Here is a 17,554-nt window from a genome sequence, read left to right on the forward strand (position 1 = left end):
CTAGAGCCCCCGTCAAAACAGCAGAGAGGCAGTCACCTCAAAACACTTCTCGTAGGATGTCTTCATCATGCTGTAGACGAAATCCTTGGCCCGTTCAAAGTCCGGCGGGTCGATACTCCCAGAGCCGTCCAAGACGAAGGCAATTTCAGTCCGCAGGTCTGCCGGGAAAAAGATAAACAGACAACTTGTAAAAGGAGATGACATTAAGTTTTAATCCAGAGCCGTTATTGGAATAATTTTAGTACATAATTTCAAAAAATGAGATGTTCGGGGCTCAGAACGACCTAGGACACACCCAACCTATAACCTAGATGCCCTGCTCCCTAAGCACAAATGCGTGTGTACTGCAGTGGTTGCTCAGTAGTGAAGGGAAAATGTACTCTGTACATGCTCAGAGATCTTCTCATGTTCTTGGCCTCATTGGCATCCCTGGTCAAGACTGCTACCCTAAGTAAGCAGGGTAATAAAATGAAACAAAACTGGATAATTCACACACTCACACAATTTAATTTAATTATTTAATTTATTTCATTCAATCATCATGAATGTACAATAAAAAGGATGTCTGAAGGGGCACTGAGAAGATGGTTGCTGTTGTTAAACCGTCAGAAAACCTTGCTTGATCTGACCACAAATCATCTAGAACAGTGGTTGCCAGACTGTGGTCTGTGGACCGGCCGTGGACCACTTCAGTGAAGATTGTCCACAGCAGGTGCATGGATTTGTGGCTAAAGATGGGAAATGACGCATTAATTGCACTGAATATTCATACTGATTTTCAATTGCATTCCTTCTTTTATTTATTTATTATTTGTTCGTTTATTTATTAAATTTATATCCCACCCTTCCTCCCAGTAGAAGCCCTGGGTGGCAAACAAAAACACTAAAAACATCTTAAAAACAAAAGACTTTAAAACATATTAAAACAAAACACCTCTTTAAAAAAGCTTTTAAAATATCTTAAAAAACAATTCCAACACAGATGCAGACTGGGATAAGGTCTCTACTTAAAAGGCTTGTTGAAAGAAGAAGGTATTTCATTCCTTAGATTGTATTTTATTGTATTACAATTTGAATTCCATGACATTACAATTGCTACAGCAAAAAATAATAATTTAGCAGTCCACCAAGACCCTCAGCAATTTTCAAGTGGTTTGTGAGGAAAAGCGTCTGGGAATCACTGGCCTCAAGGAAGTTGCATAATGAGGAAAATAATCAAGCAGAGGTTGGGTACTACTTTTTCCTTTCTTTGAAAGGGTTCCTACTCCATGCCAGCGGTTTAAATGGTAACACTTCTTTGCAAGATTGCTCCCATTTCTAATTAATTAGGTTTGCTGAAGGTCTCTTATTAAAGTTCACTGTGTTTTGCCAGTTGAACCTAGAGATCTACCAGTAGACCATTATTTCCTTCTGTCCACCCCTGACTTACAGGATTCATCCTCCTCTTCATCCTCCATGTAGTAATTGTTGTTGTTATTGTTGTTGTTAGCTTTAAGGGTTTTGTAGCCAAGCTCAAAATTTCCATCTGTAGAATCTTTTTAAAAGAAAAAGAGAATAATTATAAATGGGTTAGAATGTCAGACTAGGACCTGGGAGACCCAGGTTCAAATCTTTACTCAGCCATGAAGCTCAACTGAGTGACCTTGGGCCACTCACCAGTAATGTAGTGGCAAATTCAGAAGTGCAGGATCCTTTTATGATAGTCACAGCCACACCCTGCCCCCTTTTTTTCTTTTGCTGCTGGCTTGAGAATGAGATCCTTGATGATGCCCTCCCCCACCAAAACAAATATCCATAGGAGCCAATTAGCATGAAAGGGGAGAGTCTTAACTATTGAGAAGAGTCATCTCAGTGGCTGACTCCCTCCTTTCACTCTGATTGGCTCCAATCAGCAGGAAAGGACAAGGAAGCAAGTTAGAAGATTCTTCTCAGTGGCTAACATATTCCCCTTTCATGCTGATTGGCTTGTAGGGCATTGGAGACTTAGGGACCCTGCTTGGACCCTGCTCCCAAAAAAGTAAAGGGTCTAAGACATACACACCCCGAGATCCTGGATAACTACACCCCTGCCAGTCACCCTCTTTCAGGCTGACCTACCTCACAGGGTTGTTGTAAGGATAAAATGGTAGAGGGAGGAACTAGTTATACTAGAATTCCTTGGAGGAACATTACACATAAGTGTAAAATTATGCATATTGGAGCAAAAACATCTTAATTTAACATATACGCTCATGGGGTCTGAACTGGCGGTGACTGACCAGGAGAGAGACCTCGGGTTGTAGTGGACAGCACGATTAAAATGTTGACCCAGTGTGCGGCAGCTGTGAAAAAGGCAAATTCCATGCTAGCGATAATTAGGAAAGGTATTGAAAATAAAACAGCCGATATCATAATGCCATTGTATAAATCTATGGTGCGGCCGCATTTGGAATACTGTGTACAGTTCTGGTCGCCTCATCTCAAAAAGGATATTATAGAGTTGGAAAAGGTTCAGAAGAGGGCAACCAGAATGATCAAGGGGATGGAGCGACTCCCTTACGAGGAAAGGTTGCAGCATTTGGGGCTTTTTAGTTTAGAGAAAAGGCGGGTCAGAGGAGACATGATAGAAGTGTATAAAATTATGCATGGCATTGAGAAAGTGGATAGAGAAAAGTTCTTCTCCCTCTCTCATAATACTAGAACTCGTGGACATTCAAAGAAGCTGAATGTTGGAAGATTCAGGACAGACAAAAGGAAGTACTTCTTTACTCAGCACATAGTTAAACTATGGAATTTGCTCCCACAAGACGCGATAATGGCCGCCAGCTTGGATGGCTTTAAAAGAAGATTAGACCAATTCATGGAGGACAGGGCTATCAATGGCTACTAGCCACGATGGCTGTGCTGTGCCACCCTAGTCAGAGGCAGCATGCTTCTGAAAACCAGTTGCCGAAAGCCTCAGGAGGGGTGAGCATTCTTGCACTCGGGTCCTGCTTACGGGCTTCCCCCAGGCACCTGGTTGGCCACTGTGAGAACAGGATGCTGGACTAGATGGGCCACTGGCCTGATCCAGCAGGCTCTTCTTATGTTCTTATGTTCTTAATAAAATTTAAAAAAATAAGTTGTGCAGGGGATTATAGATTTGTAGGGATGTGGGTGAATGACTGATGAAACCCCAAAGCAAATGTAAATGTAATGTAAATTATATAAATTCAATCGTATCCGCTCTTGCGGGCTCTTGCGCGAACAGATGGGCATGTTTCAACATTGAGCCACAGAGGAATCCAATGCAACAGCTGCATTAGCTGAAACTCATAGCGCCACAAATTGCGCTACCTATCACACAACGAAGTTACCAGCAGCTTGCTGATGCGTTCTCTTGCGCAACAACATTTCCCAGCACAAAATGCTTCGCCAGTGGAACAATTATGCCGCTAAGTGACTTTAATTTACAGCAACCCAGTGTAATAAATGAAACAAAAATGTTGCCAGCTTTCAATCTCACCTCTGCATACATGAGACCCCCTTGGTTGATGGCAGTTGCTGCTGGCAGCCAAACTAAAAGGGTTGCGGTTGACGCTGCCAATTCCATTGCTGCTAACGTCCCTTCTTTTTCGCTCCTGGCCCCCCTGGTTCTGCTTGGTTTCAACTACAGGAAGCACAAATACAGATAATAATAACAACAACCCTCTAAGCAGCCTTTCCCAACCTCTGGGTCCCCCAGATGCTGTTGGACCACCCATCAGCCCTAGCCAGCATGGCCAATGGTCAGGAATGATGCGAACTGTAGTCCAGCAATATCTGGGGACCCAAAGGTTGGGAAAGTTACGGCATTTGAAGGAAGAGGAGTATACCGTAGCACAATCTGTGGATGGCTGCAGATAGGCAATTCCTTTGGAGCAAGCTGAAAGCAGCATGGGAAAGATAGGACAAGGCCAAAAGGGCTTCACTAGGGATGGAGGGATCTGCCAGTTTTCTTGCTCTCAGTTATGCATTTTTCTAATCTTAAATTCAGCTGGCAATTTTTAAAAAATCCTCGTGAAAATTACAGAGCATTTTTGTGTGGATTTCTCCTAATAAACATATTTTTCTTGACTAGTGTGCAAATTTTTTACAACCCATTTCCGTTCATATAATGCATCTTTGTATATTTTCACCCCTACGTTCATTTTTAAGCACACTTTCCCCTAATATATGCATTTTTGTAAGCGCTGTTTGGTAGGAGAACTTCATCGCAAAATATGGATGTGTGAATTTTGAAGGATGGCTCATATTGTTTTGGAAAATATAAATTGGTAAATTAACTTTAACTGTAAACCAAATCGAATTTCTCCTTACTTTATACACTCCAGTCAACAACTGTACCTGTGTACGCAATAGTACAAATCAACAAGTATGTATTCTTTCATGTGTACATGGGTGGCATAGGTACGGGGGAGAAATTAGATTCAGTTCACAAGTATAACCAACACAACCACAATTTGCACTTCTCCAAATGTTGCAAGGCAGTGCTCCAGCAAAGTAAGATGTGCAAAAGAGCATATGCTAGTGTAAGATATGCACATAAATGCATCGATTCATGAAAATCACATTAAAAATGCATCACGTTAGGGAAGATTGGTTTGCCAAAATGTCTAGATTAGGCAGAACTGCATAAAAACATGTATATTATATCTGGATAAATTGCACGAAAATGTGGATGAATGTTCATGTGGACTTTACAAAAGATCACTAACGGAAGTGGAAAATTAGAGAACTGAACTTAAGAGTGGAAAAATTAGAAACGGACAGATTCACCCATCTTTAGTGTACAGGTAACTTGGACCTGTGTTCAATGTAACATGTGAACAAACCCAAAGGTAATGTTGTTAAGGGTCGCGAGGGGGATCCGAAAGAGTCTTCCTTGCGCCAGAGGCATGCGGACCAGCCCACGAAGCAGACTTGAGACTTGCGGAATCTACTTTCATTTTAACAAGGAACCCCAGATCCACCAAACAGCGCCAAGTGGGAAATGGTGACTCAGAGGCAAAGCCATTCACAAAATGGCGGCTCAGAGGGTGGGGCTCAGTGCAAAGTGGCAGTTCAGGGGCAGAGTCAGACGCAATTTCGTGAGGCATATTTGTTTCTAAAACTGTTGACTTCATATTTTGATCATTTTTGTTACGTCTGCTTGTTTTTAAACTCTGATGATTTTAATCACCAGTTTCTTATGAATATTTTCTATTATTTTACATAAACCACTTAGAAGAGTGGGTCTTTCTGTTTAAAAATAGTGTTAAGCTATATATAAATCTTGTTAAACAAGTAAAATAAAGAAATATGGTGGCTCAGGTGGTGAGGCCAGGTGCAAAGTGGCAGCTTAGGGAGGGGCAGAGTCAGACACAAAATGGCGGCATGGGGGCGGGATTAGGGGCAAAGTGGTGGCTCAGGGGAAATGGGGGCTGAGGGGCAGAACTAGACACAAAATGGCAGTATGGGGAATGGGGCTAGGTGCAAAATGGCAGCTCAGGGGAAATGATGGCTCAGGGGCGGAACTGGACACAAATGGCGGCATGGGGAACAGAGCTAGGTGCAAAATGGTAGCTCAGGGGGAAATGGTGGCTCAGGGGCAGAACTGGACACAAAATGGCGGCATGGGGAGCAGAGCTAGGTGCAAAATGGCAGCTCAGGGGGAAATGGTGGCTCAGGGGCAGAACTGGACACAAAATGGCGGCATGGGGAGCAGAGCTAGGTGCAAAATGGCAGCTCAGGGGGAAATGGTGGCTCAGGGGCAGAACTGGACACAAACTGGCAGCTCAGCAGGTGGGGCCAGTTCTCTTCTACACCTCTTAAGCCATACACTACGATGACCTGCATAGCTAAACCCAAATCTACATCTGCTACTTTCATACTGATGTCCGTGAGGTTGATAAACGCCTTCTCTTGGAACCCAGCTGCAAGCAGGACACAAAGCCCATTCAGCTCCTCTGTGGCCCTGCGCCGCTGGCGCCGCCGGTGCTGGAGACAAACCTGTCAAGGAAAGTGAGACGGGAACTGAGAAGCAAAGAGTATATTTCGGGGGCGAAAATAGTTGCCATATCAGGTTCTTTCATTTGAGGTAGCCTTTCCCACGCTAGTGCAGAGATACCCGTTTTTGTGAGGTAAAATTTTATTCTTAGACAGTTCTAATTATTTAAATACCGATTAGTATGTCAATAGGGAACTGGGAGAGAAGAGGAACCTTGTATTTTAACCACGGATGGAAGATTTAATGCAGGAGCAGCCAACCTGGTGCCCTCCAGATGTTGTTGGACTCGTCACCCCTATCCATTGGCCATGTTGGCTGCTCAGGCTGCTGGGAGTTGGAGTCCAGCAAACATCTGAAGGGCACCATGTTGGCAGTCCCTAATATAATGCGTATAACAGGGATGGGCAAGCGTGTGGCCCTCCAGATGTTTGTTTAGCTGTTGCTAGGGAGATAGCTGTGTGTGTGTGAGATTTAGGCTTTTATGCACAGGGCAGTTGTGTCCCAAAGGGGCCACTTTATGATTGGCCATTTTGTGGACATTCCGTTCATGTCTAATGGTTCACAATTGTAGGCCAATGGTGGGCCAGTATTGGTCAGAATTCCATCAGAAGCAAGTTGATTGGCCGAATTGCCCTGTCTGAAAGGTATATAAAGCCAAACTCAGGACTATTTGGGTGAGTTGGGGTAGTCTTTGGTGGGAGAGGGTTTGCTGAGGGGCTGAAATAAAAGGCGGCAGTGTAACCCCTATGGATTATCGGTTTGGCCCACTGGGTGGGGAAACCTTAAGGAAGGGGCTGTATCAAGTGAGTTGTAAATCAGAAAGAGGAAGAGCTGGTGACGAAAGGAACTACTAATGCCATGGAGTAAGAATTAGGCTCTTGAATTAGGTAATGGGATTTCAATTTATGTGTGTAGGAGGGAATAGAAGAGTAAATTCCTTTTAGTGGCTTTATGTATTTGCATTATGCATTTGTATCTATCTTGTATTTTATTTAGGGCTTTAAGGGTTTTTTTTCCTGTGGGAGTCCTTGATTTGCTATCTTGGGCTTCTCTGCAAGCAACTCCTGCACTGGTGCCTCACTAGACACACGGAACTTTGGGAATTATGGTGTTCTGAATATACACCTTATATTTTCATAGGGTAGCCATAAGTCGTAATAGACTTGAAGGCATATAACAACAACAACAAAACTTTATTGGGGGCATTGTTGTTGCTGTATTTGCCACCCGATTTAAAACTTGCAAAAATATTACAAATTGCAATTGTGTTTGCACAATTTGTTTATAAAAACAGGCCATTGGAGCCCAAGAGATCGGTACAGCAGCAGAACTAGAAAAGCCTAAAGCACGTAGGTCTTTTTAATTTAATATTTCTAGATGGTGTAGCGTGGAGAGAACTAATGGAGTAAGAAATCACCAGGTGATGGCCCAGCGATGGGATAGAAAACGCTATTGGCCCACTGACTCCTTGATGGTTAGTTGGGCTGCTAGACTTTGTTGCAAGAGACCGTCATCTTAACCATGCTGGGGAGCTTGAGGCAAGTGTCTTTACAAAAGCAGAACACTCCAACCTCTCTGCAACTTACCAGGATTTGTTCCGGGCTTTGGGCTATAGCAATCCCGGACTGCAGCTTTTTCAATTTCTGAATTTTTTCTTGAGAGGGAGAAGAAAGAAAAAAAGTGAAAGTTCACGTACCAGCAAAGTAGAGAGGAAATTGTGCTGGAAAGAACCACAGGAAAGGAAGGCTCAAACATCATATTGCAGCATCACTCAGAATCTCTCCTTCTATGAGAAATGTTCAGGGGTGAGTGCCAATCCACGTGGTCAAAACTGTGCCTCAATGTGCTGAACCGTTGCCTGGCTGCGATAATGGACTGGATGAGAGCTAACAAACTGAAGCTCAATCCAGACAAGACTGAGATGCTGCTGGTGAACGGCTTCCCTGATCGGATGGTGGATATACACCCTGTCCTGGATGGGGTTACACTCCCCCTAAAGGACCGGGTTCGTAGTCTGGGAGTCTTTTTACATCCTTCCCTGTCACTTGAGGCCCAAGTGGCATCGGTGGCACGGAATGCTTTCTACCAGCTTCGGCTGGTAGCCCAGCTACGTCCGTATCTGAGCAGGGAGGACCTAACATCAGTCGTACATGCTCTGGTAACCTCGCGACTGGATTACTGCAATGCGCTCTACGTAGGGCTGCCTTTGAAGACAGTTCGGAAGCTACAGCTTGTCCAAAATGCGGCGGCCAGATTAATAACGGGGACCAGGTGGTTGGAACACATAACACCTGTTCTGGCTTGCTTGCACTGGCTGCCAATATGCTTCCGGGCTAGATTCAAAGTGTTGGTCTTAACCTATAAAGCCCTATACGGTGCGGGACCACAATACTTGTCGGAACGCCTCTCCCGATATGAACCTGCCCGTACACTACGCTCTACATTGAAGGCCCTTCTCCGAGTTCCGTCTCATAAGGAGGCTTGGAGGGCAGTGACAAGATCTAGGGCCTTCTCAGTGGTGGCCCCCGAATTGTGGAACAGTCTCCCCAAAGAGGTGCGTATGGCGCCGACATTGCTGTCCTTTCGGCGCCAGGTTAAGACCTTCCTCTTTGCTATGGCGTTTTAATATGTAACTTGTTTTAGTTTTAAATTTTGTTGTAACTGTTTCTGATTCCTTGTTTTATATATGTTTATGCTGTATTTATTATGAGATTTTGAGATGTTTTTGTATTTTTATATTTTGTTGTACACCGCCCAGAGAGCTAATGCTAGTCGGGCGGTATACAAATCTAATAAAATAAAATAAATAGGAGGTATCATCATATTTGGTTGGACCCCAAGATTTACAAAATAAAAAAAAACAAAGCACTAAGGGGCCACTGAATGTTGGAAGATTCAGGACAAGCAAAAAAGACAGTGCTTCTTCACACACCACATAGTTAAGGTGTAGAATTTGCTCCCACAGGAGGCAGTGATGCCTACCAACTTGGATGGCTTTAAAAGAGGGTTAGCCAAATTCAGGGAAGATAAGACTATCGATGGCTATGTTCACGACGGTTGTGTTCTGCCTTCACTATTGGAGGCAGTGTGCCTCTGAATGCCGGTTGCTGGGAATCGCAGCGGGGAGGAGTTGCTGTTGCACTCAGGTCCTGCTTGTGGGCTTCCCATTGGGGCATCTGGTCGGTCACTGTGAGAGCAGGATGATGGAAAAGATGGGCCCGCTTTAGCCTGATCTACCAGGCTCTTCTTAGGCTGTATTCTGCCTTGTTTTTTAGGTTTTTTTTTTAAGTTATATTTTAAGGGGTTTTTTAAGGCCTTATTTTTATCTTATTTTGCACTGTGCTGACTCTGCGTAAGCCACCTTGCCTTGTGTACTTTTGAAGAACGACAGGGTAAAAATTAATTAATATGAACAAATAAGAATCCTAATACGTACCTCCCAAGCTGGCCACCTCACAGCGGATCTCATCCTGCAGATGGCATTTAAACAGCCTGCCAGAATCACCTGGCCCCAAGGAAGTGGCTAAAATCCTTTTTAAACGCACACACAAAAAAACACAAATGAGTCTCTTAGCAAACAGGGATCAGAGAAAAGTTCAGTGGGCATACGAATGGTGTAATCCGAACACACCGAGTGTTGTGTCTAACTAACAATTACTCAGAGTATACCCATTGGAATTAATGGGTCATGTTCATTATTTTCAATGGGTTTCCTCGGAGTAGGGCTGGAATTAGCAATAACCCCAAGAGTCCACCTAGTAAAGCATTTTGTGTAACTCTGGACCTTGACAGTTCCCAACAAAATAAGAGTGACCTGCTTAGGCATCACCAAGAAAAAAGAGGGGGGGATTTGCATACCATTTGCATAAAATGTGCATATGCTAACTTATATGTATAGATCCCATTCTCTAAATCATTCACTAGAAATACAATCCATCTCTCACCATACTGAAGAAAACAGTGACCACGTGAGATGTATGCCTGCCTGACCTTCCTGCTGTGCAGTGGTAAGCCCTCCCTCTTTTAGGCTCTTTATCTTTAAACCAGAGTGCAACTGCACAACTCTCCGAATAGAGCAGGGATTGGGAACCTGTGACCCTCCAGATGTTGCTGGACTCCACCTCCCAATCACCATCCCTGGCTAGAAAAAGCTGATTCAGTTTGAGTTTAAAAGGTGACCGTACCTGATTTGCACTTCCCAAAACACTATGCAATATTTCCACTTCTCTGAATTAGGGATGGAAGGATCTGTCAATTTTGGTTCCCTCCGGTCCTGATCTTTCCAATCTTAAATTTGGTTCTCCACATTCCTGCAGCAATTTGCTATTTTTTTTTTTTAATCCTCATGAAAACTCCCCAGCATTTTTGTGCAAATTTCTCCCAATAAATACATTTTCGTAAGCAATTTATCCCTTAGTGACAAGGGCAAGGGCCTTTTCAGTGGTGGCTGCCCATCTGTGGAGTATGCTCCCCAGGGAGGTCCACCTGGTGCCTTCATTTACGTCTTTTCAGCACCAGGGAAAGGCAGGCCTTTTCTTCCAGGAATTTGGTAAGATTGAGATGATGTTTTGTTTTAATATGCGGCCAAACCTTCCTGGGGCTGCTTGGGGGGGTGCTACTGGCTTCCTATTTGCTTCCGGGTGAGATTCAAGGTGCTGGTTCTTACCTATAAAGCCTTACACGGCGTGGGACCTCAATACCTTGTGGAACGCCTCTCTCGATACGAACCTACCCGTTCACTTCGTTCAGAATCTAAGGCCCTCCTCCGGGTACCAACCCATCGGGAAGCCCGGAGGGTGGTTACTAGATCTAGGGCCTTTTCTGTGGTGGCCCCTGAGTTGTGGAACAGCCTCCCCGAAGAGGTACACCTGGCGCCTACACTTCTATCTTTTCGGCGCCAGGTAAAGACCTTTTTATGCTCCCAGGCATTTTAATTTTCTTAACCATTTTAATTTTCTTAACCATTTTAATCTTTTAATCTGTATTTTTTAATTTTTGTCGTATTGTGTTTTTGTAGTGTTTTTTTGCTGTTTGTTTGTATATGTTTTTATGCTTTTTTATTATGATATATTGTATTTTATCTTGTTTGTTCACCGCCCTGAGAGCTATTCTGCTAAGGGCGGTATATAAATTGAAATAATAAATAAATAAATACTGTTATTGTTTTGCTGTTGCTTATTGTTATGTTTCTATAGTGTGTTTGACTTGTTTCTGTTTTAACATTGTGTAAATAACTTGAGGGCCTTTGGGCATCAAACTATTACTACACTTCTTCTTCTTCTTATATAATATAAATAATAATAACCTCTTTTTGTATGTTGTTTTCACCAATATATTTGTTTTGTGCATACTTTCCCCTAATAGATGCACTTTTGCAAACACTGTTTGGCTGGAGAATGGCATTGCAAAATTTGGAGAAGTGTGACTTTTTAAGGACGGCTGGGTTTTGGTTCTGTTGTTTCAGGAAGTGTGAATTTTGATAAAGTTGGCTTTAAATGCGAACTCAATACAATTTCTCTTCCGTTCCTACTCTGAAATGCAATGCCCTTCTCCTGCCAAGTAACGTGTACAAATAAGATGCATATACTAGGGTAAAGAATGTATTTAAATGCATATATTGGTGAAAATCGCACACAAAATGCATTCTCTTAGGGAAAATTGTTTTGCAAAAAAATACGTATTTTGGTGGGAAATGCATTTGAAAACACAGAGAAGCAGGAATTTGCACACAAAAGTGGACAAATTTTCATGAGAACTTTTATTTTTAAATTGCAAAGAGATCTAGAAATGTCCAGAATAGAAACTGAGAGAAACAAAAACAGACAAATTCACCCATACCTATCCCTAAATATTGGCCACGCTGGCTGCAGGGGTTGCTGGGAGTTAGAGTCCAACGACATGTGGAGAGGCAAAGATTCCTGAAATGGAAGACGCCTTCAAATGGAGAGCTGTGCTCTCATTGCCTTTCAAAGAAGAGGACAGCCCTCTATCAAGTAGGACACACAACCACCCTACAGCCAGGGCATGAAGGGAACAGCTCATCTGGGAGCTTGTCCCTGGCGTTTAGTACCCGGAGGTAGACCACTCCTGAACGTGGATGTTCCATTGAGATATCAGGGCTCATCGCTGATCTGCTATAAGTCTGTGTACTACACCCACACGCTGTGAAAAGGCTTATTTAACAGATTAAGGATCTCTCACCGCAGCCCTCAGACAGGATATAGAACAGGAAAGCAGCTCTGTGTATTGCTCTGTCTGGGCCAGAGCAGGCTTCTATGCTGTTATAAGTTGAGATCGATGTGAAGGCAGTCCAATCCAAATTAGCATTTTTGTGCATTGTTTGGAGAGACACTCCTTACCCCAGCACAACCCTAGCAATAATGTTAACTCCGCAAGGAGCCAGAGCCAAATGTAAAAGCAAATGCTTTCCTTTGCATGCAGAAGGTCCCAAGTTAAATTCGCGTCAACTCCAGTTTAAAAGAGATCAGGGGACAGATGACTGAAAAGACCCTTTTTCTACTTAAAGGTGAACCTACCCAGTCTGCACTTTCTGAAACGACACACAAACTGAAACACAGCCATCCTTCAAACTTCGCTCTCCTTCGAATAGCTGAGTGGTGTGTACAGAATTGCATGCACTAGGGTAGAGGCAGGTGGATAAAAATGCATGCATTGGTGAAAATCACATGCAAAAAAAGACTTTCTGCTAGGGAAAACTGCTTTGCAAAAATGTCCATGTTGGGGAAAATTGCATACAGATATGTTTATTAGTAAAATTTGCACTAGAATAGTGATGAATTTTCATGAGGATTTAAACCCATGAATTTTAATGCACACTTTCCTCTAACATCTGCATTTTTGTATAAATGGAGAACTGCATTGCAAAGTTCAGAGAAGTGAATTTTTTAAAGGATTTCCATGTTTCGGTTTGTGTATTGGTTCAAGAAGTGGGCATTAGGTAGTTCCTTATTAAAATGCAAACAAAATTGAATTCCCCTCCGCCAATCTATACCATCTGCCCAGTGGCAATTCACAAAACAGTTCTAGATAAGGCACACATTCTGGCATCGGTAAACCAATGAACATATCTAATGTGCTACAGATCTTTTGTCTTTTGGGGATTTGGTAGATGCATCATGCTGATGAATGAAACTCTGCATGTGTTTCTGGAAACCTCTGCCAATTGGAACAGTTTCCTTCTGCCTCCCAATCAGCCTCGGGACTTTTTCCTTACCAGCTCTGTCGCCCATCTGAGTGCTGGAAAACCCGCTGTCCAAAGTGAGGGGGTGCAGACATGGAGACCCACCTCTTGCTGGTGTCGATGTTGAAACTTTTCAGAGGCTTTAGGGCTTAGAGGAAGACGAGGAAAACATTTCTTTTTAGAAGGGAAAGGGTAGCAAATGGATCAAACAAATAAATAATGTTGACTTCTTTTTATTGATATCACTAAGACCCCATCCCCAGAAAACTTTTATTAGAAGGGGCAGGGTAGTAAATTTATCAAACAATTGAATAATATACCACCTTTTAAAACATTATTTCCTATGTCAGTAACACACCAGGAACAAAGTAGGATTTAAAAAAAAAGCAAGGAAAAAAGCAAGGATAGCCTTAGCTGTCAGCCTCACTGATTGAAATGGGCCACCTGTTTAGTTAATCAACTATAAAAGTTTAGTTGACTGATGTGCTGACGATTAAAAATGTGCAGCCTTTTATGAAGAGCCTTCCGTGCATACAATCATCTCAAGAATGAGAAGCTTACATTCTGAATCCATCCTCACTTTGACTTCTGTCTCATTTTGCTGAAGTCTTGTAGAGCACAGTGGTTTTTGTGGTAAGGGAGCCTTTTGTAGCTCAGATCCAAACCAGACATGACGTAAAATGTCTCTCAGTATTTAATATGCAGGGTATGTATGTGTGTTTTAATGCAAATTTGCAGATGCTCTTTAATTCCTATGTTTGTGTCTTCTGCACCTGGATTCAGTTGGTGGATCCTGGGGTTATAGTAAAACACAAGAGAAATTCCACAAGTCTGGGGGAGGGGGATCCTCCCCTAGTCTCACTGACTGAAAAGTGTCTCCCCAGTATTTGAGAGTGCTTCCACATGACCTGTTTATTGAGCGTTCATCCTGATTTGTTTGCTGGGGTTAGATGAGATGTGTCAAAGCAAGTGTTAGCCCACATTTTTCCAGTGCATTTTCCTCTGACTTTCATTATTGCAAAAAAGTCTGATCTTTCAAAGGAAGCGGATTTGTTGCGCAAGACCTGACAATCACCTGCAATTGCACAGCTGGGATTTGCTGCTATGTGATTGGATCCCACCTGAAAAAGAGTGACAATCTGGAAGCGCCCTGAGACAGGGGACATTCCCAGCCTGACGTGAAATTGTTGGGGATTGAGCCTGGGCCCCTTCCCATGCAAGGTAAGAACATAAGAACATAAGAAGAGCCTGCTGGATCAGGCCAGTGGCCCATCTAGTCCAGCATCCTGTTCTCACAGTGGCCAACCAGGTGCCTGGGGGAAGCCCGCAAGCAGGACCCGAGTGCAAGAACGCTCTCCCCTCCTGAGGCTTTCGGCAACTGGTTTTCAGAAGCATGCTGCCTCTGACTAGGGTGGCAGAGCACAGCCATCATGGCTAGTAGCCATTGATAGCCCTGTCCTCCATGAATTTGTCTAATCTTCTTTTAAAGCCATCCAAGCTGATGGCCATTACTGCATCTTGTGGGAGCAAATTCCATAGTTTAACTATGCGCTGAGTAAAGAAGTACTTCCTTTTGTCTGTCCTGAATCTTCCAACATTCAGCTTCTTTGAATGTCCACGAGTTCTAGTATTATGAGAGAGGGAGAAGAACTTTTCTCTATCCACTTTCTCAATGCCATGCATAATTTTATACACTTCTATCATGTCTCCTCTGACCCGCCTTTTTCTCTAAACTAAGGTAGGTGCTCTTCCGCTGAGCTACAAGTCTTCCTAGGGATGGGCAAATCTGTCCATTTTGGGTTCCTTCCATTTCTAATTTTTCCAATTGAAAGTTCAGTTCTCCACATTCCAGTTTGCTATCTCTTTGTGTAATGCTCTCATGAAAATTCTTCAACATTTTAGCGTGACTGTCTTCTAATATATATGTAGACAATTTTGCCTAATATATTTATTATTTTATTTATTCATTTATTACATTTATTCCCTGCCTTTCTTTTAATGATAGAAATTCATATACAATTTTCTTTGAAAAGCAATTCCCCTAATGTCACGCAGTTTTGGGTCTTGTTTGCACAAATATATGCATCTTTAGGTACATTTTACCCCAGTATATGCTTTTTTTTTTTTGTACACATTACCTGGCTGGAGAATCGCATTGCAAAATTTGGTGAAGTGTGAATTTTGGAGTGGCCGAGTTTTGGTTCAGATGTTGTCTTGCAAAGGGTGAATTAGTTAGGTTCACCTTGAAATGTGAACTGAATTAGTTCTTCTGTGATAATACAGAAGCCTATTTTGGCATTAAGTGATATGTGATTTATTTGTTTGTTTATTTATATCCAACCCTTCCTCCCAGTAGGAGCCTAGGGCGGCAATTAATGAACACAAACTAACAACAACATCTGGAAAACCTGAGGCTTCCTAAAGCTTGTTGATATCTCTGTTGTGCATGCAGTTGGGGGAAGATGTTTTGTTTACACAAGGACTTTTGCATGGAAAACTGAGTTCCCTGTTGGCACATATAATGTTGCTTAAACTGGCTACCTCTTAGCTACCAGGCTAAGTTCAAGGTTCTGGTTTTGGTGTACAAAGCTCTATACAACTTGGGACCAGGATACCTGAAGGACTGACTTACCTCTTATATTCCCAGTCGATCACTGTGCTCTGCAGATGAGGGCCTCCTGCAGATACCATCTTATCAGGAGGTCTGTTCTGCACAACATAGGAAATGGACCTTTAGTGCAGTGGCACCGACGCTTTGGAATTTGCTCCCCTTAAATATTAGAAAGGCACCATCTCTGTTATCTTTTCCGCGTCTACTGAAGACCTTCTTTCAACAAGCCTTTTAAGTAGAGACCTTATCCCAGTCTGTGTCTGTGTTAGAACTGATTTTTAATATGTTTTAGAGCTTTTTAAAAATATGTTTTTAAAGCTTTTTTTAAAATGTAAAGATGTTTTAAGATGTTTTTAAGGATGCTTGTTGCAATATATTTTAAAGTCTGTTTTTATGATGTTTTAGATTGTTTTTAGTGCTTTTGTTTGCCGCCCTGGGCTCCTGCTGGGAGGAAGGGTGGGATATAAATAAAATAATAAATAAACTGGTTTATACAAGGTTTTTCTTCATCACTGGTCTTATTACTGGCTGGATTCTTTTAAAGTTTTTTTTAATGACTACAAGCCACTTTGAAAGAAGGTTTTCTGTTTGGAAAGCATGAAAAGGTATGTTTGGATTAGAAATGGGTGTGAAATTTGATTCAGTTCACATTGCAAGCCCAAACTATCAAATTTGCACAATATGAGAATCGAAACACAGCTGTCCTTCAAAATTTGCACTTGTTTGAATTTTATGATGTAGTTCATCAACTGAACAATGCTGTGGAGACTGGTGGCTCCATGTCAGTGGGGCACTGGAATCCACTCCAGGTTTTTTTCCTGGAGCTATCCAAGCTACTGCAGCCTATTTCAAAAATAAGTTACAGCACCTTAGACAGCTCCTGGCAAAACCTGGAGAGGATTCAACTGCCCCACTGTCATGGAGTCACCTCCACTGGAACAGTGTTTACAGAAATTTATATGTTAGGGGAAAGTGTGTGTAAAATGAACATACTGGTGAAAATAACATACATGCATTATATGACAAGAAAGTGCTTGCAAAAATACGTACATTAGTCAAAACTGCCTACAGAAATGTGTTAGGAGAAATTTGCACTGGAATGCTAGAGAATTTTCATGAGGATTTTACACACACACACAAATTGTTGCAGGAATGTGGAGAATTGACATCCCTAGTTTGGACTGAAACAGCCAACCTACCTACCTAAAACTCATCTCCCAAACAGTCCAGGCAAGAGCTCAGTGGTAGAACATTTGCATTTCTGGCGGAGGGTTTCAAGTTCAAACCCTGCCGTCTCCAGGTAGGCCTGGGAGAGACCCACACACACCTGAAATCCTGGAGAGCCACTTCGAGTCAAGTGTCGACAACACTGCACTAGATAGACCAAAGGTCTCATACGGTATAAGGCAGCTTCCTAGGTTCCTATTTAATTTAGCCCTTATTCAGAACCACAAGGACTGGAAACTTGCTTTGTTTTGAGGGGAAGAGCTGTAGGTCAGTGGCAGAGCACCTGCCTCGCACGCAAAGGTCCCAGGTTCAATCCACGGCATCTCCAAGTAGGGCTGGGAGGGATGCTTCTCTGAAATCCTGTTGCCAGTCAGCTTAGACAATACTGAGCGAGGGGGACCGATGCTCTGAGTCAAATGTACAGCAGCATCCCATGTTTCTAACGTTGATGTTTGGGGGAGAAAAATGTTGCTGCGCCAACGCAACTTTATTTTTTTTTAATTGGTCTCTCTCTCTCTTAATGATGTAG

The 17,554-nt window shown here is 42.7% G+C and overlaps 1 protein-coding gene across 2 annotated transcripts in view; it reads right to left on the bottom strand.

Moving 5' to 3' along the window:
- ITGAE (integrin subunit alpha E) overlaps positions 1 to 17,554 on the bottom strand; it is a 55,424-nt gene that overhangs the window by 37,735 nt on the left and 135 nt on the right. For both annotated transcript variants that reach the window (XM_061604767.1, XM_061604766.1), the window contains exons 2-8: positions 13,221 to 13,335; positions 9,423 to 9,517; positions 7,573 to 7,640; positions 5,871 to 5,988; positions 3,485 to 3,628; positions 1,430 to 1,534; positions 37 to 158 (exon numbers count right to left, since the gene is read on the bottom strand). In XM_061604767.1, the coding sequence (XP_061460751.1) occupies positions 37 to 158; positions 1,430 to 1,534; positions 3,485 to 3,628; positions 5,871 to 5,988; positions 7,573 to 7,640; positions 9,423 to 9,517; positions 13,221 to 13,335 (767 nt within the window). The remainder of the gene's footprint in view (positions 1 to 36; positions 159 to 1,429; positions 1,535 to 3,484; positions 3,629 to 5,870; positions 5,989 to 7,572; positions 7,641 to 9,422; positions 9,518 to 13,220; positions 13,336 to 17,554) is intronic.

Source organism: Rhineura floridana, chromosome 21 (genome assembly GCF_030035675.1).
Source record: "Rhineura floridana isolate rRhiFlo1 chromosome 21, rRhiFlo1.hap2, whole genome shotgun sequence".
NCBI lineage: Eukaryota > Metazoa > Chordata > Lepidosauria > Squamata > Rhineuridae > Rhineura > Rhineura floridana.